General features: G+C 36.9%; 1 protein-coding gene across 1 annotated transcript in view; it reads left to right on the top strand.

Annotated features, from left to right (window-relative positions):
- Dhx15 (DEAH-box helicase 15) overlaps nt 1-8,889 on the top strand; it is a 40,526-nt gene extending 31,637 nt beyond the window's left edge. The window contains exons 11-14 of the mRNA XM_027386966.2: nt 2,112-2,234; nt 4,267-4,457; nt 7,102-7,271; nt 8,319-8,889. Coding sequence (XP_027242767.1) covers nt 2,112-2,234; nt 4,267-4,457; nt 7,102-7,271; nt 8,319-8,436 — 602 coding nt within the window. The 3' untranslated portion in view covers nt 8,437-8,889. The remainder of the gene's footprint in view (nt 1-2,111; nt 2,235-4,266; nt 4,458-7,101; nt 7,272-8,318) is intronic.
- The last annotated feature ends 8,917 nt before the right edge of the window (nt 8,890-17,806 follow it).

The raw sequence follows: 17,806 nt of genomic DNA, 5'->3' as shown, positions 1-17,806 counted from the left end.
TATTGAAAAAATGGATTTTCTTTTAAAGCTAAAAATAGAAAGTAAAAATACTGATAATCAAAACACTGTATACTACTAGTTTTAGTACTAGAGAGAACTGACTTCTAATTGCAGAGTGGTTTATTGGTCCTGATTACATAATGCCATAAATTCAAAACCTATGGAATTAAAGAATAATTAAGCTTTCTAAATATAAAATTATGGTGTAGTTCAGATGTATGGTATATTCTAAAGGTGTGACTTTTATTTAAGAAGTAGCTAAATGTTTTCTTGCAGAGTTATGACTGATCAGACTCAGAGCAGATGGGCAGGGCAGTATCAATGTTTTAAATAAATTGTCTCATTTGCAGAGGTGGTGGTAGGTTGTTGTCTGCCTTGCTTATGTTTCGTATATTTTCCCAGTTGTATATCTCCCAAGATTGTAGTTTTTAGAGGAAAGTTGGGACAAGAATTATTGGTGTGCTTGTCTGTTATCTGCCAGTATTTTTTTTTTTTCTGTAGGTTCTCATATCAGACATAGTAAACAGTACTGTTGTATTTAGAATATTAGTCCTTTAGAGTTGGTCATTGTGGTGAGAGTGAACTTACCCAGCTAGATCTTAGTCTTATGTGTAGTAGGAATTAGGGAAAACAGTTTGCTGGTGGTTGTCTTTAGACTATTGAGATTGACCATACAGTGGTTTTTAAGCAGGCCATTTCTGGACAGTGTTAAAATTTCCTTGAGGGAGAAGTCATGCCAAAAAGCAGTTACAGCTTGTGAAGCTTTGTCAGTTAGTTTGAGGTCCTGAGTTAGAAACCAGAGGCCTGTGGGACTCTGTGTATTCCCATTCAACTCTGGAGGCTATTTCATGTTAGTGTTTAGAGCTGTGAGATGCTTCTGTACTTAGGAGTTACCTTGCTTCAGTTATATTAAGCAAGACCTTTAATGTTTACTGTGATTACATTGATGTCTTTATTTGGCTACTTTGGCATCTTTAAAGGGGAAAATGGTATGGGAAAGAGTAATTTGTTACTGTATTTGATCTCATTGTTGATTATTCCCATTATCTTCTATCTGAACTGATAACTCATTTTTATTGGTAAGGTTATAAAAGCTTCAAAATATACTGAAAAGTCCCAAGCTTGTTAATTTATTTTGATACTGCTTTTTATAATAATGGAATTGCTAAAGTGAATTAAGGAAGCTTGTATTTCAAAAAATGTAGTGCATACTTTTAACAACTTAAAAGCTTGTGAATTAATCTTGAGGCGCTAAACAACTACTGTAGTTCAATATTTTGATGACCCTTGAAATATTGACTGTTTCAGACTAATTGTCAACTCTTTAATATTGGATTTACTTTTATATTGAGGGTTTGATTCAATTTTTTTTTAACTTGGGGCTATTTACTGATTTTTTAAAAAAATAAAAACACTGCAAACATTAAATTATTTATCCCAGCCTTGAAATTTCTTAATTCTAAGGCGGTTTAACCTTCCACCACTACTGCTATCATCAAACCCAAGATTTCTTGAATCTTTTTCTTTTTCCTTTTTTTTTTTTGTTTGTTTTTTTATGTTTACATATGCTTTGCTCACCGGTGCTAATAGTGATACCCACCAGTTGGTAATAGCCACAGATTTAGGAAAACAATTTTGATAGAAATGTGGCAGTAGAATGGTTGCAAAGTTGTTTTAGTTACTCAGTGGGCATGTACAGCTTCCTAACTACAGCCTTTCAGTGGGTTGAATGGATTGGTTTTTGAAAAATTAGTTAACTAAAAGGCTATTGACACCATATTTCTGGTTATTGGTAGAGCTATCAGCACTGGTTTTTGAAATAAGTTGAGCTTTCTAGTAATTGATGGCCTTCAGAATAGCTGTTTTGATGCCTACTTTTAGATCTAGTTAAAATAATCAGGTACTCTGTAGCTTTGAAACCCTCTTGTCTTACAGATGTGGTTAGGTGATGTACCAAATCAAGGTAGTAAACAGTCCAAGATGCAGTTGGAGGCCATCCTGCCCTGCCCTATGCTCTGTGAACTGACCTAGCTAGGCCTTGTTCCTCTATCTGTGAATGCGTGACTCATCGATATGGGCGTTTGTGTTGGGCCCATACCAACCTTGTTTAGTCCCACAGTGTTTTGTTCGCCCCACGGAGGCCAAGAAAGCTGCAGATGAGGCCAAGATGAGATTTGCCCACATAGATGGAGATCATCTGACACTGCTGAATGTCTACCATGCTTTTAAACAAAGTGAGTAAAATTAGATTGAAGGCATTCTTTTGTCTAAATGTCACTTGCAACATAGAAGATGTTTCATCTTTCTTTAATTTATTATCTGTGACAACTTTACATTAGAAACCCAGAGGGTTGTTAGAAAAACTCCTGACTAGCATTTAAAATAGAATTGCCGATCTTTTCCAAAATTGTTTACCTTTATAATAAGGTAAAGATGAGCAATGACAGAACACTTTCTCAATACAGTAATAAAAATGGGACCTGCTAACAGAATTTACTGCCAACAAAAAAAAAATTGTGATGTTTCATGTTTTCTATGTATTGTGTATTTTTCAATAATTTTGTATTATACAATAACTACTAACAGTTTCATAATAAAAACAACAAATTAGAATGAAATAGGTTTGAGTTACTATTCTCAGTCAAACTGCAAGTCGTCTTGTAAATGTGAAGGGGAAAATTCACCTGCATTTTTTCTCACTAAAACTGGAAAACATTAGCCAAGTAGTAGTGGCACATGCCTTTAGTCCCAGCTCTTGGGGGGAGCAGAGACAGGTGCCTCTTTAAGAGTTCAAGACAGGCAGGGCCACATAGAGAAACCCTGTCTCAAAAAAACAAACAAAAAAAATGCCCATTTACCCTTGGTTGTTTTTTAGGCCTGTTAGAATACTTTGTGTCTTTGTGTTGTAGGGAACACTCCCTTTCTGACTAGCTAGACAACATGCCTGTTTAACCACACCCTGATCTTGTTAGTCTTTGATATTTGATTTCTAAATGAGAAACGTTAAATGCATTCTTAGGGTATGCAAATCAACAGCACCTTAGTTTAGAGATGTTCATTGCCCAACTTTTGGTAATACTCTTTTAATATGAAGATGTGTTTGCTTATTACTCTTTATTCTGCAATGGCAGTGTGTTTTGTAATAATGAACCTATCATTTGCGTTAAAGACAAAGTTGCACATTACAGTTGCTTGAATCCCAGCACCAAGGACAAAAAAACGATATGCCACAGATGTTATAGTAGCTGAGGAAGGTCCACATGGCCTAGTTTTTAATGCTTTTTTTCCTTCATACCTTTTCTACTTAACAACCCTTTCAGTTTTATTTATCAATGTCAAAGGCTTTGTGAATCTGATGATGATTCTTTCATGACTGCCATTTAAAAACAGGCAGCTTTGAGCTGAGTAATACTGGGTTCTTGAAAGTTTTTCAAGAAATTATTAGTAGAGAAATATCTTTTTTATCATAGGTGTAGTTAAATTATTAATACTTGACATACTTATTCATAGGCCTTGGAGGACACAGATGACAACAGCTTGCTTGTAAATTGCTGAGGCAGGTGTGTCACAGTCTAGCATCTCAGTTCAGGCACAAATAGAAAACATCATGCTAGTTATTTGAAGTTCACTTCATTACTTAATATTGTATTTGATTTTCTTTAGTTAAGGCTGTGATTTCTTTGAAAATGAGCAAAATCTGGCATTTTACCAAGTTCTCTGAATCTACCAGTGTCTAATAATCCTTTGTTGGAAACAGCCAGGTGGCTGTTAATAGGTAAATAACTCTTTGCTAAGAACCATTGATTCAAAATCGTTTTGCTATCTGTTAGTCAGAAACCTTTGAATTCATTTGAATTAGCCTTATTGTTTGTTTTTAAGAAAAGTTGGTAATACACAATTTGTTAAGAGAAAATAATATATTAAGCTGTTTATGCTTTTTATTAAAGATTTTTTTTGTATGTGTGTGTCTTTGTGTCTGTCTGTCTGTCTGTCTGTCTGTGGGTGAATGCAAGTGCCCTAGGAAATTAGAGGCTTCAGATCCCCTGGAGCTGGAGCTTCCGGTGTCCCCGTGTGAGCTGCCCAATATGGGTGCTAGGAACCAACATCTTGTCCTCTGTTAAGGCACTCCACACTCTTAACCACTTAGCTATCTCTGTAGCCCTGAAGCCTATTTTTTATTTAAAAAAAAAAAAAATTGCCTTCCAGAATTTTCTGCTGTGTAGATGATTCATGGTTCCTTTTTTTTTCTTTCCCTTCAAATTTTAGATCATGAATCTGTTCAGTGGTGTTATGACAACTTCATTAACTACCGGTCCCTGATGTCTGCAGACAATGTACGCCAGCAGCTATCAAGAATTATGGACAGATTTAATTTGCCTCGTCGAAGTACTGATTTCACAAGCAGGGACTATTATATTAATATAAGAAAAGCATTGGTTACTGGGTATTTTATGCAGGTAAGTAGTTAGATCAGGATTCCATAATTAAGCATTCGTGTAGTATTTACTTTTTAGTAAGCTTACTAGTTTGGTTTGAATTGAAGAGTATGCATAAAAATTGGTTCTACGAAGGGCATTGGTGGTGCACAACTTTAATCCCAGCACTCGGGAGGCTGAGGCAGGTGGATCTCTGTGAGTTTTAGGCCAGACTAGAGCGAGTTCTAGCACAGCCTTCAAAGCCACAGAGAAATCCTGTCTCGGAAAAAAAAAAAAAAAAACAAACAAAAAAATTGGTTCTAAGCTGGGTGGTGATGGCGCATGCCTTTGATCCCAGCACTTGGGAGGCAGAGACAGATCTCTGTGAGTTTGAGAATAGCCTGGTCTACAAAGTGAGTTCTAGGAGAAACTCTGTCTCTAAAACAAAACAAAACAAAAAAATTGGTTGTACTTGGTTTTGTACTCAAGTCTTTGTTATAATGAATGGATACTTTGGCCATTTTCAGGTATAAATATCAGTTTCAGCCTTTAACTTTGGATAAATGTTTTAAGGTTTCTCAAAATCTTGGTCTTAGTTGGAAGTGTATTATCATAAGACCATCAAAATGAAACTGTTAAATGCATGAATCCATAAATCTACTTTCCTAAGTACCCACATTTAATGTTTTATATGTGACTATTTTGCCTGAGTGTGTGTATGTGTGTGTGGGTAGGTATGTGTATGTATACATACTCAGGCAAAATAGTCACATATGTTTGTACCTGTATATATGTATACATATATATTTATTATGTACAAATATGTATGTATATTTAAATATATGCATATCATGTGGATGCTGGGAAATCCGAGCCCAGTTTCTCTGTAAGCTAGTTCTCTTAACTATTGAGCCATCTCACTAGTGCCTGTGTCTCCACATCTAAATAACTACATTTATTTTGTATTTCTACACAGTGCCCATTGCTATTTATGACTTAACTTGGGGCACTGCAAAATCCAAGTGTCTTTTGATTTAAGCCATTTTTAATTTTTCCTGCTTTTAAGTTATTTAATTTAAATGTACTGTATTAAAAGTGTTTGGAAGTGGAATTAAAAAAAAACCCAGATGAATATCTAAGTGCAGCCTCAAAGCCATCTGTGTTCAGTAGCTAGAAGGAATTTAGATGCATTTGGTTTTATAATCTAAAACAAAAGGAAATTCTGTGAAGTATCTGCCTTTGAATTAAAGTATCAAGAAAAAGTAGGCTGGTGGTTTTGTGAGAAAGGGTCTTATAAAAGGTGATTTTGAACATCTGTATATCCTTTGCTTTTATCTTTGCCTTTACCTCACAAGTGCTGGGATTGCAGATGTGTATGGTCTCTAACTTGGAAGAAATGTTTATTGTAGTATAAGGTGAATAATATAGCCAGGAATTAATACTTTTTCTCCAGACATAATTATATTCTCAATATTTAATATACAGCTAGCCTTTCCTTGGTATTTCTTAATTTTGCTTTTGTTATCTCTCACACACACAGAGCTGTGCTTAAGAACTATAGTATCAGGCTGGAGAGATGGCTCAGTGGTTAAGAGCACTGGCTGCTCTTTCAGAGGTCTTGAGTTCAATTCCCAGCAATCACATGGTGGCTCATAACCATCTGTAGTTGGATTTGATGCCCTCTTCTGGTGTAAAAGTATGCATGCAGATAAAAAGTACTCGTATGTATGTATACATCTTAAAAAAAAAAAAAAAAGATCTGTAGTGTTTCAGCTACTATTCTAGGAAGCACTAACAAATGTTACCTGACACCTACTAGTATTTATTTAGTGTCAATATTTGCCAAATAACATTAATGATTGACATTAAGCAGAGTTCTAGAATTGGAAAGGCAAACATTCTTGACATGTGTTATTTGGTAGATGTTACATATCACCAGTATAAGTGTGTTATTGGCAAATAATAATAGGAAAGAATTATGTAACCTTTTGGCTATGTTTCCATGCCTTTTTCTTGCCATTTCCTTTTCTTTGTAGTTTGCTGTTTTCTGTTAGCTTAGGTTTCTTTTCTTCCTCTTAGTTATGAGTGTGGTGATACTTGCCTACTCTTTAGCTGGTATGTGGTGTTAAAGAGCCCTGTCCAGACATGTATGAGATAGGAAGGAACAGAGAGTAGAGAATAAATAGGCTGTGTATATTCACCAGATCTGTCACAACCTCTTAGTTCTGCTTGCCCTGGTAACATGATAGCAGCCATAAAATGGGTATGCCTATGTTCAGTAAGTTTTAGGAATACTGAAAATTGAATTTTATTGTACTAGTCATTGTTTTACAAAATACCTTTTTGTAAATAACCTGTGAATAAAAGTAAGTATGAGGCTTGAGGGATGGCTCAGTGGTTAAGAGTACTGACTACTCATCCAGAGGACTGGGGTTCAATTCTTAGCGCCCAGATAACAGCTAAAAACAATCTGTAACTCCAGTTTCAATGGGATCCAGCATCCTCTTCTGGCATCCTTAGGCAGCCACACATGTGGTACACAGACATGCTGACAAAACGTGCAAGTGTGTACAAAATCTAAAAAACAATGCTTTTAAGCTTGAGTCTGCTTATTTTCTTGTAAATATCATACTGTTTTGTAACTGTCTCACTAGAAGCACTGTTACAGTTACTGTTTTGGTTTCAGGTGGCACATTTAGAACGAACAGGGCATTACTTAACTGTGAAAGATAACCAGGTGGTCCAGTTGCATCCCTCTACTGTGCTTGATCACAAGCCTGAATGGGTGCTTTATAATGAGTTTGTGCTGACAACAAAGAATTATATCCGGACATGTACAGATATTAAGCCAGAATGGTGAGCATATTTTTGTTTACAATTTCAATTTTAGTATTTTGCTGTGGATAGACTGTGACTCTGTTTGTAATAGATAACATCATTCTCTGCTTATTGCATAGATTGATCCTCTCAGCTAGATGTGTATATTCCTATGTAGAGATCTGGGATTTATGTATGATGCGTTTGTACATAGTATGATGGAGTTTTAGTCTTGGGGGGTTAGAACAGACTGAATTTTGGTGTGGGCAGAGACTTTGGAGTTTCTTTGCTGCCATTTTGTATAGTCTGGTTACAGATGTTTGTCATGTTTTTTATTACTATTTTAAGTATTCTATTTGTCCTTAATTATTAAATGTTGGCATTTTTGGACCTAGCAAAGATAAAAATTACATCAACTTGTATCTTAGCTAGCATATTAGTTTCTACAAATTGTAATTATGACTGACTTCACTTTTTAGCAGAGTGTTGCCTTGTGACACCCTCCCATCCCCCCATCCCCCCAGCATTTTACAAGTTTTGGAGATGTCAGCCCAGAGTGGACTGGAGGGCATTTGTGTTAGGTGCTGTCCCTTAGTAGTTTGCAGCTTCCATCCAGCACTGATGATGACTTTTACTCTTAATTGTGTTTTACTATGTTTTGCTGTGGGGAGAAATGTATAGTTAGTCTTTATTGTAGTTTTTAAAACATTGAGAATGAGAAGCTGAAGTCATTTAACTATCAAAATAGTTTGTGGAATATGCTCACATTTCTAAAACCTTTAAAATATGGATTAAAGTAGTATGGTCAAATAAAATGCTCAGCTTTATTATTTTTCATATTATGTAATAATGTAAATGTAAATAAATATTTTGAAAATTCTGATTCTTTTTTCAAGTTGATAAATTCAACGGAAAATTTGCATTTTTACTCAGCTGACACTTTTAGAAAAAGTTTTTTGAAATGTGGGCTTATATTTCTTATCATTGATTTGTTTTTGAACATAAGCCTTTATTTAGCTTGTTAGCAACTCTTGTACTTACTTAAAATCTTAATTTCACAACTTTTTCCCCCCCCCTTTTGGACAGGTTGGTGAAAATTGCCCCTCAATATTATGATATGAGCAATTTCCCACAGTGTGAGGCAAAGAGACAGTTGGACCGCATTATTGCCAAGCTTCAATCCAAGGAATATTCACAGTACTGAATTCAATGCTTAGAACTGAAGTTATTCAGAGGACAGCTTTAAAAGATGAATGAAGTCAAGTTCAAGTTGTGCTCTTCATGTTGGTTCAATAATGGCCTTTATTTGAAAGCTTTTTAATTTTTTCTTTACAGTAAATATTCCATTCTGATTTCATAAATTAAACATTTATGGCTCCCTTTTGTGTTGACACTGTAGCTCATACTGGAAAAGTCGATCAATGTTTTGCAGTTTATTGAAAGTAGTTCTATATATAACAATGTTACAAGCATTTCTTTAGAAATGGTTGAAAATGCTTCTAAAATGTGATTATCGACCATGGTATGCATGATCGTTGTAATTGTTGACATTCCTTTTAGAAGTTGTGAAATGTTACAACTTGTGCTTATGTAGACACAATCTTCTGTCTCCGTACAGAGGCACTGACTTCAATAAAGTCTATTTATACTAATCTTGGCCCAAGTCTTTTGGTATCTTTTATTCTAGTCTCTAAGTATAGCAGCTGCTTTCCCATGGGTTGGGACTTTTCTTTTCTTATAATTATACTGTTATTACATATTTAGCATTTTTCGAAAGGAGTGCTCCTTTGGTACAGTAGTCATTAAAGCCAGGTTTTAAGGAGCATAATGTAGCACTTTGTTAGGTTAATCGGTATGTGATCTAATGGGATAAAGTGTGTAATAGTTTTTGAAATTGGATCCCCAGAGACAGAATAATGGAAGAATGGCTTTCTCCTCATTCTTCTTAAAGTTCATTTCATAAGGCTGGTAATTTATTACCTTGTTAAATGCATTTTTGTCAGATCTTATTATACTCGGATGAACAGTTTAAGCACTTCAGCCCCTAGCACATGTTTATTTGTATTGGATAGGAGGGAACAGTATTGTGGATCACCATTAGTTTACTAAATATTTAATGTGGTAGGCTTTTTATAGTGCAATTTGTATAGTGTGTTAAAATAGACCCTTCTATTATCAGGCAGCAGACAAACTAAAATCCTTTTGAAACCAAAAATGAGATGTTTGATGTGGCCAGTCAAAGGTACTGCAATAAATTTTTTCACTTACAGACTATTATTAGTGTTATTAAAATTGGATGTCCCTTTCTCTTTTTGTTTTGAGACAGGATCTTACTATGAATTCCTGGCTGCATCTCATTGTGTAGACCAGGTTGGCCTCAGAAATCACAGTGGTTCTCCTGCCTCTGCCTCAATGTTTTAAATATGAAAGACAAATGTATAGTTGTGTTCTGTGATGTGTCGGTTTCAGTCGATTTGATTCTTTTTTAGTGTGCCTGGTGACTCAGGGTATCTAGAAACTATATCACAAGAGATAAGGGGAAAACAAAACTGGTTCTTTGGCCTTAACAGTAAGAAAGAATAAGAGTTATCTGCATAGAACTACCTTAACTGTTAATCCTTTCTTAAGAAAAAAACAGGACCAGGGGGTTAGAAAATCCCAATCCAGCATTTCTAGCAGAACCTACTAAGGAGGCTATGAAAAGTACTCGGGTGTACCTAACAACACTAGAATTCTCATACTGGCTCATTCACTTCATAGAGAAGCTGATTAGAATTCCTTTTGATTCTGGCGTATGCACTCTTTTGTTCATCAGTTTTTTGTTACTCCTATTATGGTCCTCCTATCATGTGGGTTCTTGGGACTGACCTCAGATTCTTAGGTTTGTTGGCAAGTGTCACTGGTGTAAAATAACATTTAATCCATATGAAATGTAGAACCGGCAAGCTCAGTAGATGCTTACTGATTATACTTTGCATATACTACAAATTAGAGGAATTGGAAAGGGAGTCACTTTTAGATTTTTGTTATTGTTGCTGCTGGTCCCCCACAAAATTTGGGTTTAAAGACCTATGAGTATAAAGCTCCACAAGCAGCCATTGCACAAGGGTAAGTATTTAGTCTTGCCTGCAGTAAGACAAGCATAATTACAGGTTATGGAAACTTGAGTTTTTCCTACTGTGAATTGTCTCAGGGCATTTGAACTCAGCCTAGCAAAAGTATTCTTTGATGGTCTCATTTTTATTTGATAAGCTGAGCTTAAATCTGGATGTTAGGCAAGTGTTCTACACTTTGTTTTTAAATAACTTGTTTTTTCTCTCTTCAAAATTCTTACAGACTCATTCATAATTAACAGATGGTAGTCACAGCGTTGGTAGAGTATTGTTGACTGAATCGAGGACCTACTGCACCATTAAGTTTCATAACCAGACTGAGACTAGAATAGATTGAACCTGATTAGAACTTAGAAAGAAATATAGGAAGAACACATGTCCAACTTTTTAAGTTTTAGATTTGTAAGAAAGAGGAGAGAGGGAATGAGAAAATATGTGTGAATGTATTGGCCAGATGCCAATGTCAGAGATCTTCCTCATTATGTTTTGAGACAGTCTCACTGAACTTGGGGAGCCCACTGATTAACTAGACTTTTTGGTCAGTGAGCTGTGGATATCCATTTGTCAGTTCATCTTCTTTCTCTGCCCTTATGTGGCTAGGGTTGCAGATGAGTACCGCTATACTCTGTTTTGATGTGATTTTGAACATATGAATCAGGTCTTCATCCTTGATTGACAAGTACTTGGCTGACTAGTGCAATTCTTTTTATTAGTGCTCTATACCATTGCTAGCTCCAGGAGGCATTGTGTGAAGCTATTTCTAAAAGTAGACTGGTACTGTCTGGGACCATCTCAATATAATATGATACTAGGTGCAAGAAACATGGTAAGAAATGGATAACCAAGGCAGTATAATGAAGATTAGACAAGTGGGCTGGAGAGATGGCTCAGAGCATTGGTCGAGGTCCCCAGTTCAATTCCCAGCAACCACAAGATGGCTCACAACTATGTGTAATGGCATCTGGTGCCCTCTTCTGGCAAGCAGGTATACATATATACGGGTAGAACACGATACATGAGGGCAGGAGAGGAGGGAGGGGAACTGGGATTGGAATGTAAAAATAATAAAATCTTTATAAAGTAAAAAATAAGTACATGAAATTTTTTAAAGACAAAGTATTAGAGTCACAGGAGAGTGAAGCTAGTAAGCGCTGGAGTAAGTTAAATATTAAGTATGAACCTTTGGGGTCAGCCACCTCTTCATAAGGTCTCCCTTAAGGAATTTTTAATATGTTTTACATTCCTAAATGATTAGTAGCGTTCTGACTAACATGGTTTTTAAAGTTCTGCTTTATTGAAATACAATTTAAATACATGAAACTGCCTTACATAGTTCGATAGTTAGGCAAACACAGTAGTGACTTTAATATACAGCAATTTTTCATCGCCCCTCCAAATTGTTGTCTCTTCCCATTGTTCTCCTCAACCATCGTACTTTTCTGTTTTTGGTTTTGCCCTTTTAACAGGATCATAAGTGGAATTACACTGTTTTATATCTTATTTTTTAAGTCTCAAAATGTGTGTTTCAGTGTTATTGTTATGTACCATATTTATATATTTGCTAGTTAGAAGTTGAGTCTATGTTTGGGTTTCTAATGATGTTAGGTATTCATGGGTTTTTATGTGGACATCCTCCTCATTCCTCTTGAGTTAAACTTAATTTAGGTTGTTGGATTATATAATAAGTCATGTGTAACTTTGAAAACTGCTATTTTCAGATGTTACTCATTTTGCTACAGGTTTGTCAAATCTCATAATTACCCATTTTTCTCAAATTTGTGTAGGTGAAAACAAAAAGTAAAACATTTTGGCAAACGTTTGCCATCACAGTGCAAACTACCATGGTTTAAGGCTGTGAATTTAGAAGGGCTTTGAACTTAAATATTTGGTTTTTAGCTAGCCAGCTAATTTAGGTTTGAGATAGAGGCGATAGGCAGGTAGTCAATGGGGGCAGATGCAGACTGCCGTGTGTATGGGTGACTTTCATGAGGTATGTTTAGACAAGTCATTTGAACATCCAGGAGGGAGCTCACGTTTTTCTAAACATGCACATGTTTATGATCTTATCTCTATGTAGTCCAGCATGTAAGTTTGGGCCCATGCCTGATCTTGTATAGTGACATGATACCTCATTTTTTTCAGTTTGCATAGCATTCCTTGAATACTGTCATCAATTATCTGACCTGTTGGGTTTGCAAGATAAGTTTCTTCAAACCTGCAAACGTTAATTTTTAAAAATTGGGTATGCATGTTTGGATATGTATATGTGTGTCAGATTCCTTAGGGCAGACTTTATGTTCATTTTTAAACTATCAAGGGTGCTGGGAACATAACTCATGTCCTCTGCAAGAATAGTATTGGTTCTTACCATCTCCAGCTCCCGGTAGGCTTTAAAAGAGCTATATGAGTTAACATTGAGACTAAGACGTGAACACTTTTCTGAGGAAAAAAAAACTTACTGATGTTTCTGGAAAGCACTTTGTTGAAGTCACACTTGAGAGAGGTAGAACCGAGACCAAACCTGATGGGCTTGAATAGCCACACTTAGATCATGGCAAAGAAGGTGTATGTAAATATGAATGAGCTATGTAGCCTGGGACCTGAAAGCAATGTGATGGCCAGCTCATGTGAAATGAATTTAGAGTTTAATAATATATTCATTGTCCTCAGATGTGTGTGGCTTCTATAGTACATAGATTTTCTGTATCCCTTGTGGTTTTTGTGATGCTTGACTGGGGGCATTCAGGTTAGTATTGCTGATATTGACTTGTGGATTTGCCGCCTGCAGAACTAATTGGGCATCTTAAAAGAGAAATTTTGTTTTACCCAAATCTGAAAAGAGCATAGTGAATAAAAGATGTGGCTACTTTAGGGGATGCCTGAGACCACCAGTGAATGGTAGTTTAATGCTTAGTGTTAGCTGCATGTCAGTTTAGATTGAACAACTGTTGCCAAGGCAAGGCACCAGAAAATATTTAAGTCTTTGGGTATCACTGTTCAGTGTCTTAACAAGGAACCTCATATTTCATCCAGGGCACAATTGACTAGGTGCTTAAAAAAAAAAAAAAAAAAGAAAACACACGTTCTCAGAGAAACATTCATCTTTGTGCAGTTACTTTTAGAGAATGGTTAAGATTTTTCTTTTAACCTCTGGTTCTTGATGGTGAGAATACAGTTACTTTTAATATTCTTTTCCATGTATAATCTAAACACACACACACACACACATACACACACTGATTACTTGGACAAAATAAAATTCTTAACTATATTTTGGTGTTTTATGTAACTTAGTTCCTAAGCTTAATTATATTCTCGTGAAACTGTACTTCATACTGGTTTACAATTCATTTTTTCCCTTTATTTTTTTTACACCTATAAAGAGCTGACTTTCAAGGCACTCACTAAGCTTTAATTGGGTCACCTGTGCCTTCTAGTGGGATTTTATTTTCTTAGTGTATTAGGAGGTTTTACAAAGAGCTGGCTGCTTTGACAGTGTCTCCAGTGAATTGGTAAAAGTGTGATGGAGATGGGAAGTCTTTGAAATCCCAACTTCCCACACAGTTGTCTTCTTAACAGAGATGTGCTGACAGATTGGTGTTTTTGGTAGAGTACAATACAGGTTGCATTTGAATAAGCAGATTTTATCAGCATACAGGATTGCAGGTTGTAGAGAAAAGTAGCATAGTGGGAGGAAAGAAAGCAATCAAGTAGTGATGATTGTTGCTAGGACTTAGCATTTCAGATCAGAATTGAGTGGCTCACACAGCCCCAGGGCAGATGACTTTTTCCCCTGATTTTGGAAGAAATGGAACTAAGACCATCAGTGCTCAGTCATGCCTGGTCTGTACAGCTTGGTGTTGTTGACCTGGGTTATAAAGTACCAAGCCTTGAGCTGCCAGCTTCTAGGTTGTGGTGCTCGCTAACAGTTTTGGAGGATAGATCTAGTAGTGTTTGGGCAGTTCTATAGGCTTGGCTTTGTAACTTCAGCTGGTCCCTAACTTGTAAGCACTCCTGCTGCTGGGATTATAGTTTTCCCACTTTGCTCATCTCCCAAGTCTACTTTTCAATTCTGGCAGACTAGACCCAAGAAGTGAACATGAAAGAGCAGATCCTGGGTCCTTCACTGCAAAGGTTGGATGAAGTAGGGTTTTTGTTTTGAGATTTAAAATTTTTCATGTGTATGAGTGTTTGCACATGTGCACTATGCCTGGTGCTCTCAAGAGTTAGGGCTGGTTTTGAGCTACCACTTTTGTGCTGGAAACTGACCACAGGTCCTCTGGAAGAGCAGCCAATGTTCTAACTAATGAGCCATCTTTCCAGTCCCAAGTTGGGTTGTGTAAAGCCAGTGGCTGCCTTCCTTATTCTAGTAAGTTCCAGTACTGACACTCTTGATGGTGCTAGTGGACAGTGCTGTGTTTATCTGAGCATGCTTGCTCCCAAGATGTTGTCGGCTAGAAACCTTGCATGGTATACTTACCTTCTGCTTGTTCACACCAAACTGCCTTGCCTTGAGACTGGGAGCTGCCCTGGTGATGCATTCATTTATCTTTTCCATCTCTGGACTTGGAGATTTGAAATTCAGCACTTTCCCTCTGCTAGCCTGTGAGAGCCATATTTTAAGTATGTCCTTGGTATAGCACCAAACCCAGCATGCTGTAATTTTTCAGCAATGTTTTTATTTTTTACCTTTAATGTTTTAGATGAACACATGCAGAAATGGGCTGCATAGCTTTTAAAAGTTGGTGTGTGTGCGCATCCATTCCAATGTCACAGTTCTACTGTATGGGTCTTAGAGATCAGACTCAGGTTGTTATATCTTTGCTTCAAGAGCTTGGGCCCACCAAGACATCTGGCAGATCCTCATTGTGACTTTTTTTATGCATTGTAATTTTTTTCTAATTTATTTGCTTTTCCCCATGCCCTCTGGGGTCCCCCCCCAATAGATCTATTAAAATGAAACTGTTATGACTTTGTTGTATGGCTGGTTCTCTTTTCCTTTTGTGGTGATGAAACTGCCTTCTATATCCACTTTCATCTACTAATCTAAAAATCGGGCTGAGCACTGAGGTAGAATGAGGTAGGTAATCTGAAGAGATAGAGCATCCCAAATAGACAAAAGTAGCTTTAAATTAGCCCCATGTTCTTTTGACAGTGATCCGGACAATAGATGGTCTTGTGACTTTCTAGAAACATTTCCTCATTTACACAAGGAAGGACTGGTTACTTAGGTATCTGACCAACCCTAACTGACAGTTTTTTTTTTTTTCACCATTGCAGATGGAACTAAAGAAGCAGTATTTGTGTAGTGTAAGTGAAGCCTAGACTTGGAAACGTTTTTTGTGGTTTGTCAGAAGTCACAGTAAGCCCCAACTCTTAGGGCTCTTAGCTGAAGTCTTCCATGGTAGATGTATCACCTTATGATTGGAGGCTTCCAATGAGTGTGAGAACCACTAGCCACATGGAGAAACCACACTTTTTTATTGACTTTATTTATAGTGTTTATGATAATGCCTGTCATAGACTTTGTTTCTTTAATATATTTGTTTAATTTAGAAACGATCTTATTTACATTTCAATCTCAGTTCTCCCTCCCATCCTCCCATGACCTCCACCAACCTCCTCATCCCACCCCCCATCCACTCCCCAGGAAGGGTGAGGCCTTCCATGGGGGAATCATGAAAGTCTGTCATAGATTTTGTTTCAGTGAGTCTGACTATCTATAAAGTAAATGGCCCAAGTGTGTGTGTGTATGTGTATGTGTAAAAGGGAACCCAGGGTGTACTGTTTGTGTGTGTGTGTGTGTATGTGTGTGTGTGTATGTGTATGTGTAAAAGGGAACCCAGGGTGTACTGTTAGTTAGGTTTGCAGAGAAAGAGACTACTTGTTCTAACTTGCCCTGTCAGTCTCCTGAAGGTGTTTGATTTAGTACCCTGCACAGACAGAAGATATGTACCCTCTGAGATACAGCATTTAGTAGTATTCCCCACCCCCACCCCAGTCCCCACTTCCAGAACAAAAGGATTAAATACATAACCCAAGTGACACAAGTGAGGTGCTTAGCCTGCTGCACTTCCTATTAGAAAAAACAAAACAACAGCTCTTCTGGAGGGAGGGAGGTGTGCTGTGTTTCTGGCCAGATTTTATCTACTTAGTAATTGGGAGTAGTGTCAGCCTTCTGTTCATATTGCTTTATTTCTGACCACTAGTAGTGCTCTGAAATCTTCTCAAAGCCACTGGGTTTCCTGTAGAATCTCTGAGGTCTGTTCCAGTTCTTTTTGTGGTTGGTTAACTGTTTTAACTTGAGCTGTTCATTAGAATAATTTAAAAGTGAAAGTGAAATGTCATTTCATCACTGTTCCTTTTTTATCCAAGTAATTATCTGGTTTCTGGCTACAGCATTGCCACTCAGACTTTTACAGTTGATACATTAAAGCATTTGTGATAAGCCCTTACGATTGAGGAAAGCCTAGGCTTTTTGGTAGTGGGGGGGGTGGGTAAAGGAAATAGGATGACAGGCTATGAAATGGTGTTGTCATAACTTATCAGTGGGTGATAAACAGGGTAGTTGCCTTCTGACACCATTTGAGTGAAGGTAGTTTAATTGCCTGGGTTGTCTTCAGATAAGCCCTTGGGATCCACAGTCAGATGTGTGAATTCTACAGTTAGAGTATTTTTATTTAAGATTTGATTTCCCCATAAGTTCCACTTTACATCAAAAGTTTCTTGGAAAGTGTCTCACTGTATCCATTTCTGGGAAATTTAAACTTAGAATTGTCAGGAAATCCAGTGATTATAAAAGTTGGGGATGTGAAAAATACAGTTGGTGGTTTACTCTGATATGACTCCTAATGCTGTTAAAACAAGCAGGCAATTTATATTATGAGTTTGTAGGGTTTTTAATCTGTTACTTCTTGGAGACATGCCCTAGTGACTGACAGTTCAGCTTCTGAACATATCATATTCACACTTCCAGCCTTATTGCTTCTGTAGCATAAGCAATAGTCAAACCCCTAAGCATTTTCTGAGATACTCAGAAAGGCTGCAGCCATTTGGCCTAATTTTTGCATGGTTTGTCAACTCAGATTTTTCTACTAGGTTAAAAATCCATTTTGGTTTTTATCAATGGTGAGTTTTATCCTCTGAGTCAACCTTTCTGCTGTTTAAAACTGGTTTTAACTTCTGTAGTCATGTGACACAAGACTCTGGCGCAGTGACTTTGAAGATGATATTGTGTGTTTTCTTTTTGTGGAATGGAAGGGCCACATCAGTGGGGAACACCTATGCAATTAAGATTAACTGTCCTAGAATTGTTCAAGAGTCATTGACTTCAAACCTTCATTTTCCTCTTAAAAAACAAGTCCTAGAGATAAAAGTTGTGTTCAATCAAGGTTATTCAGATTGTTATTTATCTCTTCATTCCAAAGGAGGGCAGGCTCTCTGTACATAGCACATTCCCGA

Source organism: Cricetulus griseus, assembly GCF_003668045.3.
Source record: "Cricetulus griseus strain 17A/GY chromosome 1 unlocalized genomic scaffold, alternate assembly CriGri-PICRH-1.0 chr1_1, whole genome shotgun sequence".
Lineage (NCBI taxonomy): Eukaryota > Metazoa > Chordata > Mammalia > Rodentia > Cricetidae > Cricetulus > Cricetulus griseus.
Note: the sequence above shows the minus strand (reverse complement) of the source record. Positions and strands in the feature narration are given on the sequence as shown.